We start from the raw sequence: 14,352 nt of genomic DNA, 5'->3' as shown, positions 1-14,352 counted from the left end.
TGACATCACACATCCAGTGGATCATGCTAGCTTCAATAATAATGATCATCATCATCATCATGGTGGTGATGATGATAAAGAGAAATATTTCAAACATGACTGTTGAGGACCAGAATAAACTGGAATAGTTGTGTAAGGTATATTCTGCTTCCTCTCATCAAAATCAAATTCCAGACATAATTGCAAGTGTAGCGGTAGCTGATATCCTCACTGTTTGAGAGACACAACAGGAATGATCTCGTTTGAGATTACAGCCATCTTTGGCTGGGTTGTTCCTGTTGTGTCCACTGATCTGATTGGTTGACATGTGACGCCGTTTGTCTCTACTTTATTTCGCGCCACTGCCCAAAGCCAACTAATCACGGCCTTAGGATAAGGTCACATGACACAGTCTTTTGGATGTTCTTCGGGAGCCTCTAGAATGCTTTAAAATGCCTCAGAATTTATCATTCCGGGTCTTTGGTCTTCGGCCATTGACCACACCACCACAGAGCAGCCAGTTCCAGCGACGACCACACCAGCCATGTTCCTGCTACAGCCAGCGACGATGCCAACATACACCAGCAACGCAGGACGTCTCCACCACTGTCACCGTTCTCTACCGTCGCCTTCACCACCGTCGACCTCAACGATATGTACACAGCAACTCGCTCAAGTTTAGCTTACACGCTGTTCGTGTATACACACCAAGGTTAACAGCACAACTCTACCGGCGAAATGTTCTGTACCGATGTAACCTGACAAATGGATTGAAGCCCCAACTTCTACACGCGTAGTAACTGCTCTCCTCTTTCCCCCAACTTCATTGACACAGAACGAACTACTATTGTGTACCTTACGAACTGGTATTTATCTCTATCTTGTGTCTGGACATTTCTATTTGTTCTCTAAGTTCACTCTTATAACACACACGAATACACATACACAAACACTTGATGCATGCACACATACACAACACTGGCAAGCACTCACAACCCTCTAACCTTAACACCTTGTAAATAAAATCTTATTTTCTCTCAAACAGTGGAACGGCTTGTCATTCATTTATATTCTGTTGGCACTGTTGTATAAGTTGTATAATGGCTTATCTTATTTTGTTAGGGATGCGACCGTGTGGCTTACAAAGGAAACCTATGTCACCAACCTCCTCACATACGGTCGTATTCCTACACAGGGATCAACAAGTTGCATCATCATCATTGTCATCGTCGTCAGCAGCATCATTGTTGTTGTCATCGCTGCTGCTGCTGCTGCTGATGATGATGATGATGATGATAATGGTGGTGGTGGTGGTATCGGCAGTGAAGGCGATTGACAGTGGTGGTGGTGGTGGTAATGATGATGGTGGTAATGGGGGAGATGATGATGATGAGAATGACGACGGCGATGATGATGAGGATGCTGCTGTTGCTGTTGCTGATGATGAGGAGAAGGGGGGAGAGAAGGGTACATACTGAACATTACAATTGAAAATAAAATAAATAAAATGGCCACCACCTTCACGGCTTGTCTGAAATTGTCCTCATGGCATTGACTAAACCGGAAACTGTAGCGGAAATGGATATATCTCAAAATACGCGTGAGTTAGCAACAAGGCTTGATGTTTCGATTCCAACTGTATTGGACCATATATGAAACAAATCGACAAGGTAAAGGAACTGGACAAGTGTGTATAAGCTACCGATAAAAATAGTAAAAATTATGCTGATAATTTAGGTGCACTGCATTGCTTTTTGTTGAGATAAAGTAAATTAAACTTTCAGTTCAAAATCAGACATTTCATTCTAAATGACCTGATATACACTTCTTCTCTAATTGTTCTACTTGGAAACAAAAGATTGCCCAGTTTCCAGCTCATCATTATCCACCTTGGTCTCAGCTCTACCACAGGGCTAATTTTCAAGAGTAAAGTCACCAGACCGGAACTTCTCAAACCATCGATGTACAGTGCGCTCGTTCGCCACATCTTCACCAAACACCTCATTTATGTTTTGAGCTGTCTGGGATGCATTGGTTCCACGACAGAACTCATATTCTGTGGGATGACGTCAACAGCTGGGGAGCTGACCGGAAGGGGCAGCAGTGACGCGCACGCAGGTAGGGCAGGATTCTGCCTTTCTTCGACGGAGGTCACCGAGAGAGTAAGACGGGGTCAGCACGTTGTTAAGGTTGGGAGAAGCAGCTGCTATTTCTAGCGTTCGGGTCGGGCTGTGTTGAAGGATCCATTACTGTTGAAAGGTCTCCATCTGAGCGAAGAGAAGGTAGGTGCCTTAATTTCGAATCTCTCGCATACACCTCAAGATATTTCGGCGCTCCATATAAGACGTCACCACGATGGCAGCGAAAATCAGGATCGCCAGCGACATCATCAGACCCTTTAATGGTGAAGGCGATGTAGTGGCCTGGATGTGTAAAATCAGGCTGGTGGCAAGACTGCAAGGTATAAGCGATGTGGCAAGTCTTATGACGCTGTATTTGGAAGGGAGCGCGTTGACGCTATATGGACGAGATGGACGAGGAAGAACGTCTGAGCGCGGAAAAGATAGAGCAACGTCTGAGGGATGCCTACACAGAGTGTGAGTACACAGCTTTTGCTAAGCTGGGTACGATTAGATGGACAGGAGGACAGGTGGACGAATACGCGGCAGAAGTTCGAAGGTTAGCGACGCTGGTTGGGTTTACAGGAGAAGGGCTGGAGAGAGCAGCGCGACTGGCGTTCGTAAATGGGTTCCCCGACGATGTAGGGATTCACCTACAACAATTGCCCGAGAGTAAAAAGATGGCGCTGAGCGAACTTGTGACTCAAGCCCGCGTGTTGACGCGGCACTCTGGGTGGAAGGCGATAGCGATGGCGGTAACGGAGGTACGTAAAGACGGACGACGGATGGAGAAAGACGTGCAGAAGCCCACCGTGCAACGACAGCGGCCGTTCTCAAGTCGGTGTTTTAGATGTCAGGGGTCGCACATGGCGAGGGAGTATACGCAACCGGGGCACGTTTGCTATCGATGCTGGCAGACAGGGCACATCGCCCGTGATTGCGACCAGGGAAACGACCGCGGGGAAGTTGCTGCCTCTCGAACTTTTCCCGCAAACGAGTAGAGGCGCTTTTGGAGACGCTGCCATTAATTGATGTGGAGGCCGAGGGGAAGACGTTCAAGGCCCTCGTGGCACGGGCTGCACGACCACCCTTGTGACTTCAAGGGTGACGAAGAAATGGAACGGGGCAAGTAGCGTCCGGGCGGTCGACGGCAGCGAAATCCGTTGCAAAGGCAGCAGCAAGGTAGAGATAGTGGTGCGCGGCGCCACGCTAAGGCTGCAGGTAATTGTGGCCGAACGCGTGATAGATGGGGTTGATGTGGTGATGGATGCCATCAACCGCCTCGGTGGCGTCAGTATTGTGGGAGAAGAGGTCACGTTCGGAAGCGTGGGGGCGTCGTGCACTGCGAGTCAGGATCGCCAGAGAGAGCAGAGCCCCGCGAGGGACTGCACCGCTTACACCATCGAGGATAAAGATTTTCAGGTGGCGTTCGATGGTCAGCGGTGGACGATAGAGTGGCGATGGAAGGACGAGCCTCCGATGCTGAAAAACAGAGTGAGCTGCTACCAGCACACCCTGAAAGGCCACGCCAGGGTCGAGTTTGAAGACGAGGTGGAGAGGTGGATCGAGGAAGGGGTCCTTGTCCCTTGGGAGGAGGGGGTAGCAGGCGGAGTGCTACCCCTGATGGTGGTGGTGCAGCCTACGAAGGGAAAAGTCAGACCGGTGCTGGACTTCAGGGAGCTAGACCAGCATATATCGTGTCACACGGGAGGGGAGGCGACAGACGTTTGTGGCGAGACGTTACGTGCGTGGAGACAGTCGACCAAGGCAGCGACGATTAACGACTTGAAATCGGCATACTTGCAGCTCCATGTGAGCGACAAACTGTGGCGATATCAGCTGGTGCAGTAAAAGGCCGGACGTACTGTTTAACCAGGCTGGGTTTCTGACTGAATTCCGCTCCGAAGATCATGGCGGCACTGCTTAAGTCCGTCCTAGGGAAAGACGGCAAGATTAGAGAGGCCACCAGCTCCTACATTGACGACATTTTGGTGGACAGCACTAGTGCCAGCCAACGAGGTAGACATCTGGAGAAGTTCCGACTGATTGCGAAGCCACCGGAGTCGATGGAAGGGGGAGCCGCACTGGGGCTGAAGCTGCGAAGAGATAGATCGGGTGAGTTGGTGTTCCGGAGAGGGAATGAAATCCCAGAGCTGAGTTTCAGCGTCAGCAGGAGAGAGCTGTTCTCGGTGTGTGGGAAGTTGGTCGGTCACTACCTGATCGCTTGATGGCTGCGCACGGCGTGCAGTTACACCAAGAGACGAGCGGAGGGGGAGAGTTGGGGCAACAAGGTGGGAGAAGGGACGGTGGCGATGATGCAGGAAATCCTAGAGAGGACGAGAGCGGAAGACCCGGTCAGGGAGAACTGGTACGTGCCCAAGACGGAATGCGGGACCGTCTGGTGTGATGCTGGCAGTATAGCAATAGGGGTTGTGTTGGCGATCGAAGGCGCTGCGGTGGAGGACGCGGCCTGGCTTTGGAAAGCAGATGACTTTGTAACGAACTTAGTGTGAGTGAATATCTTCTCTTGTACTTTCGGGGTACAAGAAAGCAATCACTTTTCGTTGCTTTAATAATCCAGAATTCTACTAGTCAGAAACAAGACGCAGACGTAAAATATATATATATACTACTTTATTCTCTTTCTTGGTAACAATAACAATAAGTAGTTATCTGATGTCCTTGGTTCGGGGCGCGCAAGGCTGAAAGTTAATCGATTGTAATATTTACAATGTTCAGCCGCCAAAACAGAAAGGGTCAAAATGGCGTCCGGAGGAAGAAGATGATGTCTGCAACAATCCAGGTTAAAGGCCTTTTGGTAAGGACTGCTAGAAGCAAGTTCGAACGGAGAGAAAATATGCGTGACCGTCTCCTTCAATCGCTGCTGTCCCAAGTCGCCGCTGCTGCTGCCAGCGGTCAAACGTTCTACGACCCCCTTACCTTGGCTAACCACCAGGTAGGCAAAAGGGTCGTGCTTCTGGTGGTTCGCGCATGCGCGAGAGGGCCCTTCCTTTCTGTGCCTTGGTGAAGGCACCAACACGCGTGAAATAGAAAATGGACGGTGTGCGCGCGCGCACCGTTATAGTATCACTACAACTTCAAACACATCAATGTCACCGAATTAGACGCGGTGCTGAAAAGGGGTGAACTTGGCCCTGAAATGGGGGCTGCGCACAATTGAAATCCGGACGGATTCGGCCACTGCGCTTGGCTGGGTAGGATCGGTGATCACCGGTGAAAGGAGAATTCGGACGAAAGGTGCCACGATATTGGTGAAGCGCCGTCTAGGAGTTATAGGAGAATTGATTGCTGAGTTTCGGACTGAAGCTGAACGTGGTTTTCGTGCCTTCGGAGAAAAACAGGACGGACGCACTGACCAGGGTGAAAAGGGCGTGGTTGGAGGAACCGGTGGAGGCCCGGAAAGGGATAGCTGCGGCGTGTCGGTTGGATGACTCTGAACTGAAGAGATTGCATGCTATCTGGCGAAGAAAATTGATGCTGACGTCACTAGGAGAAGCATCCGGAAAGTGGTCAGAAGCTGCGACAGGTGTCAGTCCATTGACCCTGCTCCATGTGGGCATGATCAGGGAAACCTTCCGGTGGAGCATAACTGGAAAAGGCTAGCTGTGGATGTGACGCACTACCATCAGGGAATGTATCTCTCCATGGTCGACTGCGGGCCGGGCCGGCTGGCCATTTGGAGGGAGTTGAGAACAGGCATTGCTGACGAGATTGCGCAGATCTTGAACGGGATATTTTTAGAGAGAGGTCCCGTGGAAGAACTGCTAATGGACAACGGGGTGGCGTTTCGTTCGGAAGCATTGAGGAATATGCTTGACCGGTGGAAGGTGCGTCGCTTGTTCAGAGCAGCGTATAGGCCGAGCGGTAACGTGATCGTAGAGAGGCACCATCGGACAGTCAAGGCCATAGCGGAAAGAGGGCACATTTCGCCGCTTGAAGCAGTTTTTTGGTAGAAGCTGAAGAATCTGTGCCGCAGAGAGCTGTATTTAAATATGAATGGAGGTACCCGAGTAAAGCGCCGGAGGTCCACGAGGAAGAGAAGGGACTCGCTTGCGTGAAAATAGGGGAGGAAGTCTGGGTTAAGCCACCAAAGGCGCGCTGTACGTCTCAATGGTGTAGAGGAACGGTGACGGCGGTCAATTCCAGAAACAACGTCTCTGTGGATGGAATGCCACGACACGTCTTGGACCTTCGCAGGATTGTCACTTCGACGGACGACGATTGTGGAGAGGGGGAGAATGAGAGGTAAAATTACAGATTAACACCCGCACGATTTTCACTAAGAAAAAAAAAAAAAACTCGGATTTTTTGCGTGGAATCAAGTACCCTGACCTCCTAATATGCTGCAAATCCCATATTTTGGTCCGGAAAGGGGGGGGGCAACCCCCCCCCCCCCGGAATTTTCACATGGAAAAAAAAATCAGATTTTTTGCGTGGAATCAAGTAACCTGACCTCAAAAACAAAAAAAAAAACCGAATTTTTTAGATACCTTTCTGCTTTTTAAGACAATAAAGTGTTATTGGAGGGAAATCTGGCTGCTATTTCTAGCTGCCTGAATGACAACATAGCGATTTACAGATAAATGAATTAATTACTATTTTAATGAATTAATTATATAAATTCTAGAAAATAGTAAATTGAAGTGTGAACAAATTATTGATATATTATATTAATTGGACAAAAGAAGCAACTTACAGAGCATAGGTATCACATTTATTTTTAAACTTAACTTCATTTGTTTTATTTTTGTATATTTTTATATTCTAAATAATTTGCAATTTCAAAAAATATATTAATTTTGCGTTTTTTAATTTGATAAATTCTACGGAATAATTTTGCGCGTTATATACGTTCGCGTTTGTGTAAAAAAAAATTATTATTCAAGTTTTAAAAATTATTTACTTTGTTCAAAAAATATTATTAATATTAATTAATTTTCAAGAATTATTTAATTTATATAATTAATTCATTAAAATAGTAATTAATTCATTAAAATAGTAATTAATTCATTTATCTGTAAATCGCTATGTTGTCATTCAGGCAGCTAGAAATAGCAGCCAGATTTCCCTCCAATAACACTTTATTGTCTTAAAAAGCAGAAAGGTATCTAAAAAATTCGGGTTTTTTTTTTGTTTTTGAGGTCAGGTTACTTGATTCCACGCAAAAAATCTGATTTTTTTTTCCATGTGAAAATTCCGGGGGGGGGGTGATACCCCCCCCTTTCCGGACCAAAATATGGGATTTGCAGCATATTAGGAGGTCAGGGTACTTGATTCCACGCAAGAAATCTGAGGGGGTTTTTTTTTCCCTTGTGAAAATTCGGGGGGGGGTTACCCCCCCCCCCCTTCCGGAGCAATTCCGGACCAAAATATGGGATTTGCAGCATATTAGGAGGTCAGGGTACTTGATTCCACGCAAAAAATCCGAGTTTTTTTTTTTTTTCTTAGTGAAAATCGTGCGGGTGTTAATCTGTAATTTTACCGAACGAGGTGCCTAGCTTGAGAAGATCTCGACGCTCAAGGTGCTCTCCCGGTTGGATGGTGGACTACGACATGGAGTAGAGAGATTGTGATCTTTAAGATCAGGGTGGCGTGTGGGATGACGTCAGCAGCTGGGGAGCTGACCGGAAGGGGCAGCAGTAACACGCGCGCAGGTAGAGCAGGATTCTGCCTTTCTTCGACGGAGGTCGCCGAGCGAGTAAGACGGGGTCAGCACGTTGTTAAAGTTGGGAGAAGCGGCTGCTATTTCTAGCGTTCGGGTCGGGTTGTGTTGAAGGATCCATTACCGTTGAAGGATCTCCATCTGAGCGAAGAGAAGGTAGGTGCCTTTATTTCGAATCTCTCGCATACACCACAACCACATATTCATAAACAACACGAATTTTTTATCTATTCACGGGTTCCCAGAAATTGATTTACAAGAGAAAACTCACAATATAATCAGACACCATGAATTGCATTTCGAAAAGTGATTATGTAACTCTTCAATGTTATAAAATAAAGAATTGTCAGTATAAAACATTAGAATTAAAGACTATCAAACTTGGTTCACAAGAGAATCGGTTAAAGGGATATAATCCCAAAATAAGCCTTTCGTGTTAGTTAATTGTCTCCCTTTAGTTGTGAAGCTCTCCCGTTCTTGCCTTCGTGTTGCAATTGTGACCTCGGCTCTGTCAGTATGGGAAATGCTGCTGGTCATGTTGTCTTTGAATTTATGCATCCAGAACTCGCCCCGGACCATAAAAACCCTCCGACTTTCGATCCAAACTTAGGATTTCTTAATGGACGCAAAGAGCGAGGTATGTACTCGTTATTTTTTCTGCTTAAAACCACTGCTTCCAATGACCTTCTCCACTTTATTTGTCACTGAGATCATTCCTTCGTCTGTTTACCTTTGCGAGTTAATTGTGTACATGAGTTTTATATCTATAAATGTGGTCGAAGGAAGGAGTGGACAAAGGATAATTTTATGAAACCATCTGTCTATTTTTACGAATGTTTCTCTTTGATAATTATGGCTATTGTTGTTATTGTTCGGTTATCCCCGAGTCAACCGCCCTAACGGAGCAAGCATCTGATCAAAGGCATTGAAATTCTCATCACCACGTTCCTTCCATCTCAATCATTTCGCATCTATGACTGCACTGTCCAACGTGCCTTCCTTCCTTCTCCTTTTGCTTTCTCTCAGAACAATAGAATGTATATTGAGGGAGCATTGATTGATATTTCTAGCAGGTCCAATGCCTACGTAGAGGCTCTAACTTTAGCGCGTGCGTATAATTCTACGAGCTTGCGTGTGTTTATTTTCTTTTCTTTTTATTGTCCAAACGTTGACTTATGCATTTATTAAATATTTTTGTAGAGCGAAAACATAAAGGTTGGATATAGGTTTAATCCAATGTTTGAACAGCAAATATACCTAACTGATTGTTCCTAAGTATACTACTGGTAAATATTTCATTGCCCATTTAAAAAAAAAAGCAGAAAAACGTGAAAGGCAGAATAATTCCAGTGGGTTTTTGAATCTGAACGGAGACATGGTTCGATGCTCATCTGTCTTTTGGCTTTGTGCGTTTGGGTTATGGTTAATCTCTCTCTCTCTCTCTCTCCCTATATATATATACTAGCAGTATCGCCCGGCGTTGCTCGGGTTTGTAAGGGAAATAACTATATAAGCATTTTAGTGAGTTATAGCAAAAAATGCATTAAAAATGGAATAAAAAATGATGGTAATTTTGGTGTCTTCAAGCCATGAAGTCGTTGTTCTAAAAGAACGCTGGTCTCCTTGACAATGCTTTACGACGTTGATTTCCTTACACTCCCTTCCCCACAGCTTCACGAGGGAGGGAAGAAGGGGGAGAACCAACACAGGTGTGAGCGTGGTCGCCAACTCCGCCGCCATCGACACACGAAAAATTATGCATTAAAATGGAATAAAAAATGATGTTAAATTATTTTTAAAATCGTAGACTCATCGTAGACGCGCGCTAATACCCAGAAGGGTTCGATATGAATCACGACTATAAGATACCCGAATTTGGTTAAACTGTACCGCAAAATGTGGGAGTAGTTAGGAATCTAAATCGAAGGGGACAGACACTCACACAACCAGTTTTATATATATAGATATACTAGCAGTATCGCCTGGCGTTGCTCGGGTTTGTAAGGGAAATAACTATATAAGCATTTTTAGAGAGTTACTTCCCTTATAGATGCCGATTCGGGCTTTCTTAGCCATTTCTGTTTTGGTGTCTTCAAGCCATGAAGTCGTTGTTCTAAAAGAACGCTGGTCTCCTTGACAACGCTTTACGACGTTGATTTCCTTACACTCCCTTCCTCACAGCTTCACGAGAGAGGGAAGAAGGGGGAGAAGCAAACAGGTGCAGGTTTGACCATGGACGCCAACTCCGCCGCCATCGACACGAAAAATTATGCATTAAAATGGAATAAAAAATGATGTTAAATTATTTTTAAAATCGTAGACTCATCGTAGACGCGCACTAATACTCAGACGGGCTCGATATTAATCACGACTATAAGGTACCCGAATTTGGTTAAACTGCACCGCAAAATGTGGGAGTAGTTAGGAATCTAAATTGAAGGGGACAGACACTCACACAACTACAGTTTTAGATATATAGATATATACACATACATAGGAAAATATGGCAGAAAACAATATCCCACAATGCATTTGCAGTACCAGTGCTGATCCCAACAGTTGGGATACTTGATTGGTCTGTAGAGGAAATCCATTCCATAGATATCAAAATCCGGAATTTGATCTCAGAACATAGAGATGGGACGAGATGCCGCTAAGCATTTTTCCCGGTGTGCCAACAGTTCTGTCGGCTTGCTGCCTTAGATTAAGCCATAAACAACATCATGTAATTTCGTTTTTGTATCTGGTTTGCAAGATTCTTTATTTGAATTTGTGTATTGAAACAAATTTTGTTATATCTAGGGAGAGTTGTCATGCCAATATATTTAACACACACACACACTGGTTCAATTCCACTCATTTACTAAATATCTGATTGTTTTGTTTTTGTTTGTCAAAGCTCTTGTTGCTTTTTGCAACCTTCACAATGACCATTTAGTCCATTATAGGGGCATGCACTTACACAGCAAAATCTCAAGCAAACAAACAAACAAACACAGCCTCTATAACAATGGTCACTGTGTGGAATCAAACCAGTGTGTGTGTGTTAATTACATTGGTATGATGATTCTCCCTAGACACAACAAAATAGCATGTAATTAATGAGTTAAAAAAAATTCTGCTCCTAATTAATTGGGCTGTAACTCTCTCCATGATTTTCATCACCTGATCCAGGAGTTTGAGTCCTCTATAACTGCTTCTGTCTAAGCATCACCCTTACCCTTGTAGCAGCTAACAATTATGCTGCTATGCCAGTTACTGGGTATTACACCTGCCTGAATGACCTGATTAACTATGTGGGTGACCAGCCCATATCTTACCATACCAGATATTTTGAGCACCTCAGCCATGATTCCGGATGGACCAGGGCCTTTCCGGTTTCCATGTTTTTAATTATCTTATCTACCATACTTCTGTCCACAAGTATGTCCACTTCTGTCGAGTTCACATGATAGAGACTTTGCCTTCTGTCATTTTGGGATTGATAAAATAAGAACCACTGAAGCACATGGGGATTGATGTAATCGACTTCTGCTCCGCCCCCACCAAATTGCTGACCTTCTGTCAAAATTGGAAACCATTATCATCATCATTATTATTATTATTGTGGTGGTGATCTGGCAGAACCATTAGCACATCAGGCATGTCACCTGTCGTTATGTTCTGAGTTCAAATTCTGCTGAGGTTGACTTTGTCTTTCATCCTTTTGGGGTTGGTAAAAATAAGTACCATTGAAACCCTGGAGCCGATGTAATTGACTAGTCCCCTTCCCCCTTACTTCAAGCTTTGTGCTTTAGTAGAAAGGATTATTATTATTATAGCAGTGAGCTGGCAGAATTATTACCATGCCAAATAGAATACTTAGCAGCATCTCATTCATCTTTATTTTGTAAGTTCAAATCCTGCCAAGGTCCACTTTGCCTTTCATTCTTTCAGGGTCAATAAAATAAGTAGCAGTTAAGCCCTGGGATCGATATAATTGACTTACCCCTCCCCAGAATTGCTGGCCTTGTGCCAAAATTTGAAATTAATATTTACATGCTATTACTTATCTGCTTTGTCATGACATTATATTTTGGATGTTTTTGTTTATTCTGTGTTTTTTTCCTTCTAGTAATGATTGCAACACAAGAGGAGTTAAATGAGCTGAGCATCCCACTAGAGAAACGTGACTATTGTGCTCATCTATATGTAAAATGGCTGAAATGTCGTCAACAAAATTACCCATTATGCCAGAGATGTCATCATGAAAAACATGATTACGAACAGTGTGAATACGATGAGTAAGTATTGAGTATTTTCTATTTAAGAAAGAGAGATCTGTCTGTCTAGGTCATCCCACAAGACTGTTTCCGCACGTTTTCCCCATTCATCTCAATCTTCCATAATCGTCCTCAACTCCTATACCCCTTCTGCCAACAAGTTGTTGATATAGGTTGTCTTCCTCTTCTTCTGTTCTTCCTTCGATTGGTTGCCAGAGCAACCAATGGAAGTTTAGTAATTTCATTGGTGTATCTGATCCAGCTAAACTCATCCTTCTATGCTGTATCTTCAATGTTACTTTTGGTAGTCCCTGGTATAAGTCGGCGTTTGTTGCATGACTCTTCCAGGAGACATTGAGTGCCATTCTTAGCATCCTCGTATAACAACCATCCAACAGCTTCTTCAATGCTTTAGTGAGCGTCCATGTTTCAGCCCCGTATAGAAGAACAGACTCTACTGTTGTCAGAAACAACCTCACTTTCAATTTCCTTGCTAACTTTGAACTTCATACCTTTCTCAGTTTATGGCATACACTCCAGGCAAGAGCTTTCCTTGCTATGATGTCCTTTTCAGTACTTTGCGTCCATGCACTAAGGTATTTGAAATTTCCAACTATCTTCAGCGACTTACCGTCTCTCACTTTCACTGACATAGGCATTTCGTGGTTGAAAGAGAGATGAGAAAGGAATAAATGATTATCTTCTCAACTTCATTAGCTTACAGTTGTTTCTGCTATGAGGTGCAGTGGACTCATAGTCAAGTGCCTCAATAACACCTTATAGCGTCACTGGAAACTTGAATGTGAAGTGCAGTTTATTTGGGAAAAAAATTACATTTATGCCTATATAGGGAATGGCATCAACAATGAGAAAAGCCTATACAGGCACAGGAGTGGCTGTGTGGTAAGTAGCATGCTTACCAACCACATGGTTCCAGGTTCAGTCCCACTGCAGGGCATTTTGGACAAGTGTCTTCTACTATAGCCTCAGGCCAAACTAAACCTTGTGCGTAGATTTAGTAGACAGAAACTGAATGAAACCCATCCTATATACATATATGTGTGTGTGCATTTTTGTGTCTCCTTGTATTGCATTTTATGTCTCTGGCCATAGAAACCATACCAAAGCAGACACTGGACCATGATGCACTCCCTGGACCCAGTGGGTCCTGTCAAAACCATCCATGGAACATGGATGTTGAATGATGATGATGATATTAAGCTAATGATAAATCAATCAATATTCCTTCACTGAAGGCAGTGAGATGGTAGAATTGTTAGCAATCCGGGCAAAGGGCTTAACAACATTTTGTCTGTCTTTACATTCTGGGTTCAAATTCCACTGAGGTCGAGTTTATTTTTCATCCTTTTGTGGGGTCAATGAAATAAGTACCAGGTGAGTAGATGTGAGTGGGGACAAAGGAACTAAGAATGTGGATGGGTGGGGGTTTTCAAGAATTTTATCCACTCCCCGAAATTTCTGGCCTTGTACCAAAATTTGAAATCAATATTTGTCCATTGATATGTGATTGTTTTTTGTTTTTTTTATATTTCATTTCTGTTTATATTTTCAGCTTTGTACTTCGAATGAAAGAATACGAACGAGAAAAACGGTTAAAGATGCGTGCCGAAAGAATTCAAGCAAAGAAATTGGCTGAAGATTTAGAATGATGCTGAAAGGATTAAGATAGTTCTAATTTTTTTTTTTTTTTTCAAAGGATTAGTGTTAAGTTCTTGGAGAAATGAGTTCTATTCGTTGGTTTTCCTTTTTGAAAATCAATGTTTATAACAAATAAAGATAAATTATATAATTTGTGTTTTATACCTGAAATGTTGTTATTTTTGTTTTGTTGTTTTTCTTTGTTTATTTCTCTATCAGAAGCTTCTTAACCTAACCTGCCTGTGATTCCATCTGGCTTCTGATTCTCTGATACAAACTTCCTATTTTGAAGGAAGGTTGTGATTTAATCACAACCTTCCTTCAAAATTTTATGTTAATTTACATTCCAAACATCATTTTTTTTTTAACAACAAAGTTATTTTATTAAATAGTTGAAACAATGGCAGTGTATTTCAAGAGAAATATGGTAACATATTTCCAATAAAATAAATACCAGGTTTAGAAAGAAAATAAATGCTGGGGTTGGTTTGTTCAACTAAACCCTTCTAGGTGATGCCCCAGTATGGTCGCAATCCAATGACTGAAACAAGTAAAAGATTATTTTGAAAATTAACTGAAGCAATATTTCAGCAGGACAATGTCTCCCCTTCAACAATGCTCTAAATGTCCTAGTTTGGAAGTTACAAGT

General features: G+C 43.5%; 1 protein-coding gene across 1 annotated transcript; it reads left to right on the top strand.

The window, feature by feature from the left end:
* The first annotated feature begins 6,101 nt into the window (after positions 1-6,101).
* Positions 6,102-13,854, top strand: LOC115218536 (NADH dehydrogenase [ubiquinone] 1 beta subcomplex subunit 7). The gene is made up of 5 exons (XM_029788411.2): positions 6,102-6,348; positions 7,605-7,653; positions 8,249-8,419; positions 11,897-12,065; positions 13,618-13,854. The coding sequence occupies exons 1-5, from the start codon at positions 6,289-6,291 to the stop codon at positions 13,712-13,714; spliced, it is 546 nt and encodes a 181-aa protein (XP_029644271.2). The 5' UTR covers positions 6,102-6,288; the 3' UTR covers positions 13,715-13,854.
* Positions 13,855-14,352: the final 498 nt, after the last annotated feature.

Source organism: Octopus sinensis, linkage group LG13 (genome assembly GCF_006345805.1).
Source record: "Octopus sinensis linkage group LG13, ASM634580v1, whole genome shotgun sequence".
In the NCBI taxonomy this organism is placed as follows: domain Eukaryota; kingdom Metazoa; phylum Mollusca; class Cephalopoda; order Octopoda; family Octopodidae; genus Octopus; species Octopus sinensis.
The sequence above is the reverse complement of the archived record's forward strand: the minus strand, read 5'-3'. Positions and strand labels throughout refer to the sequence as shown.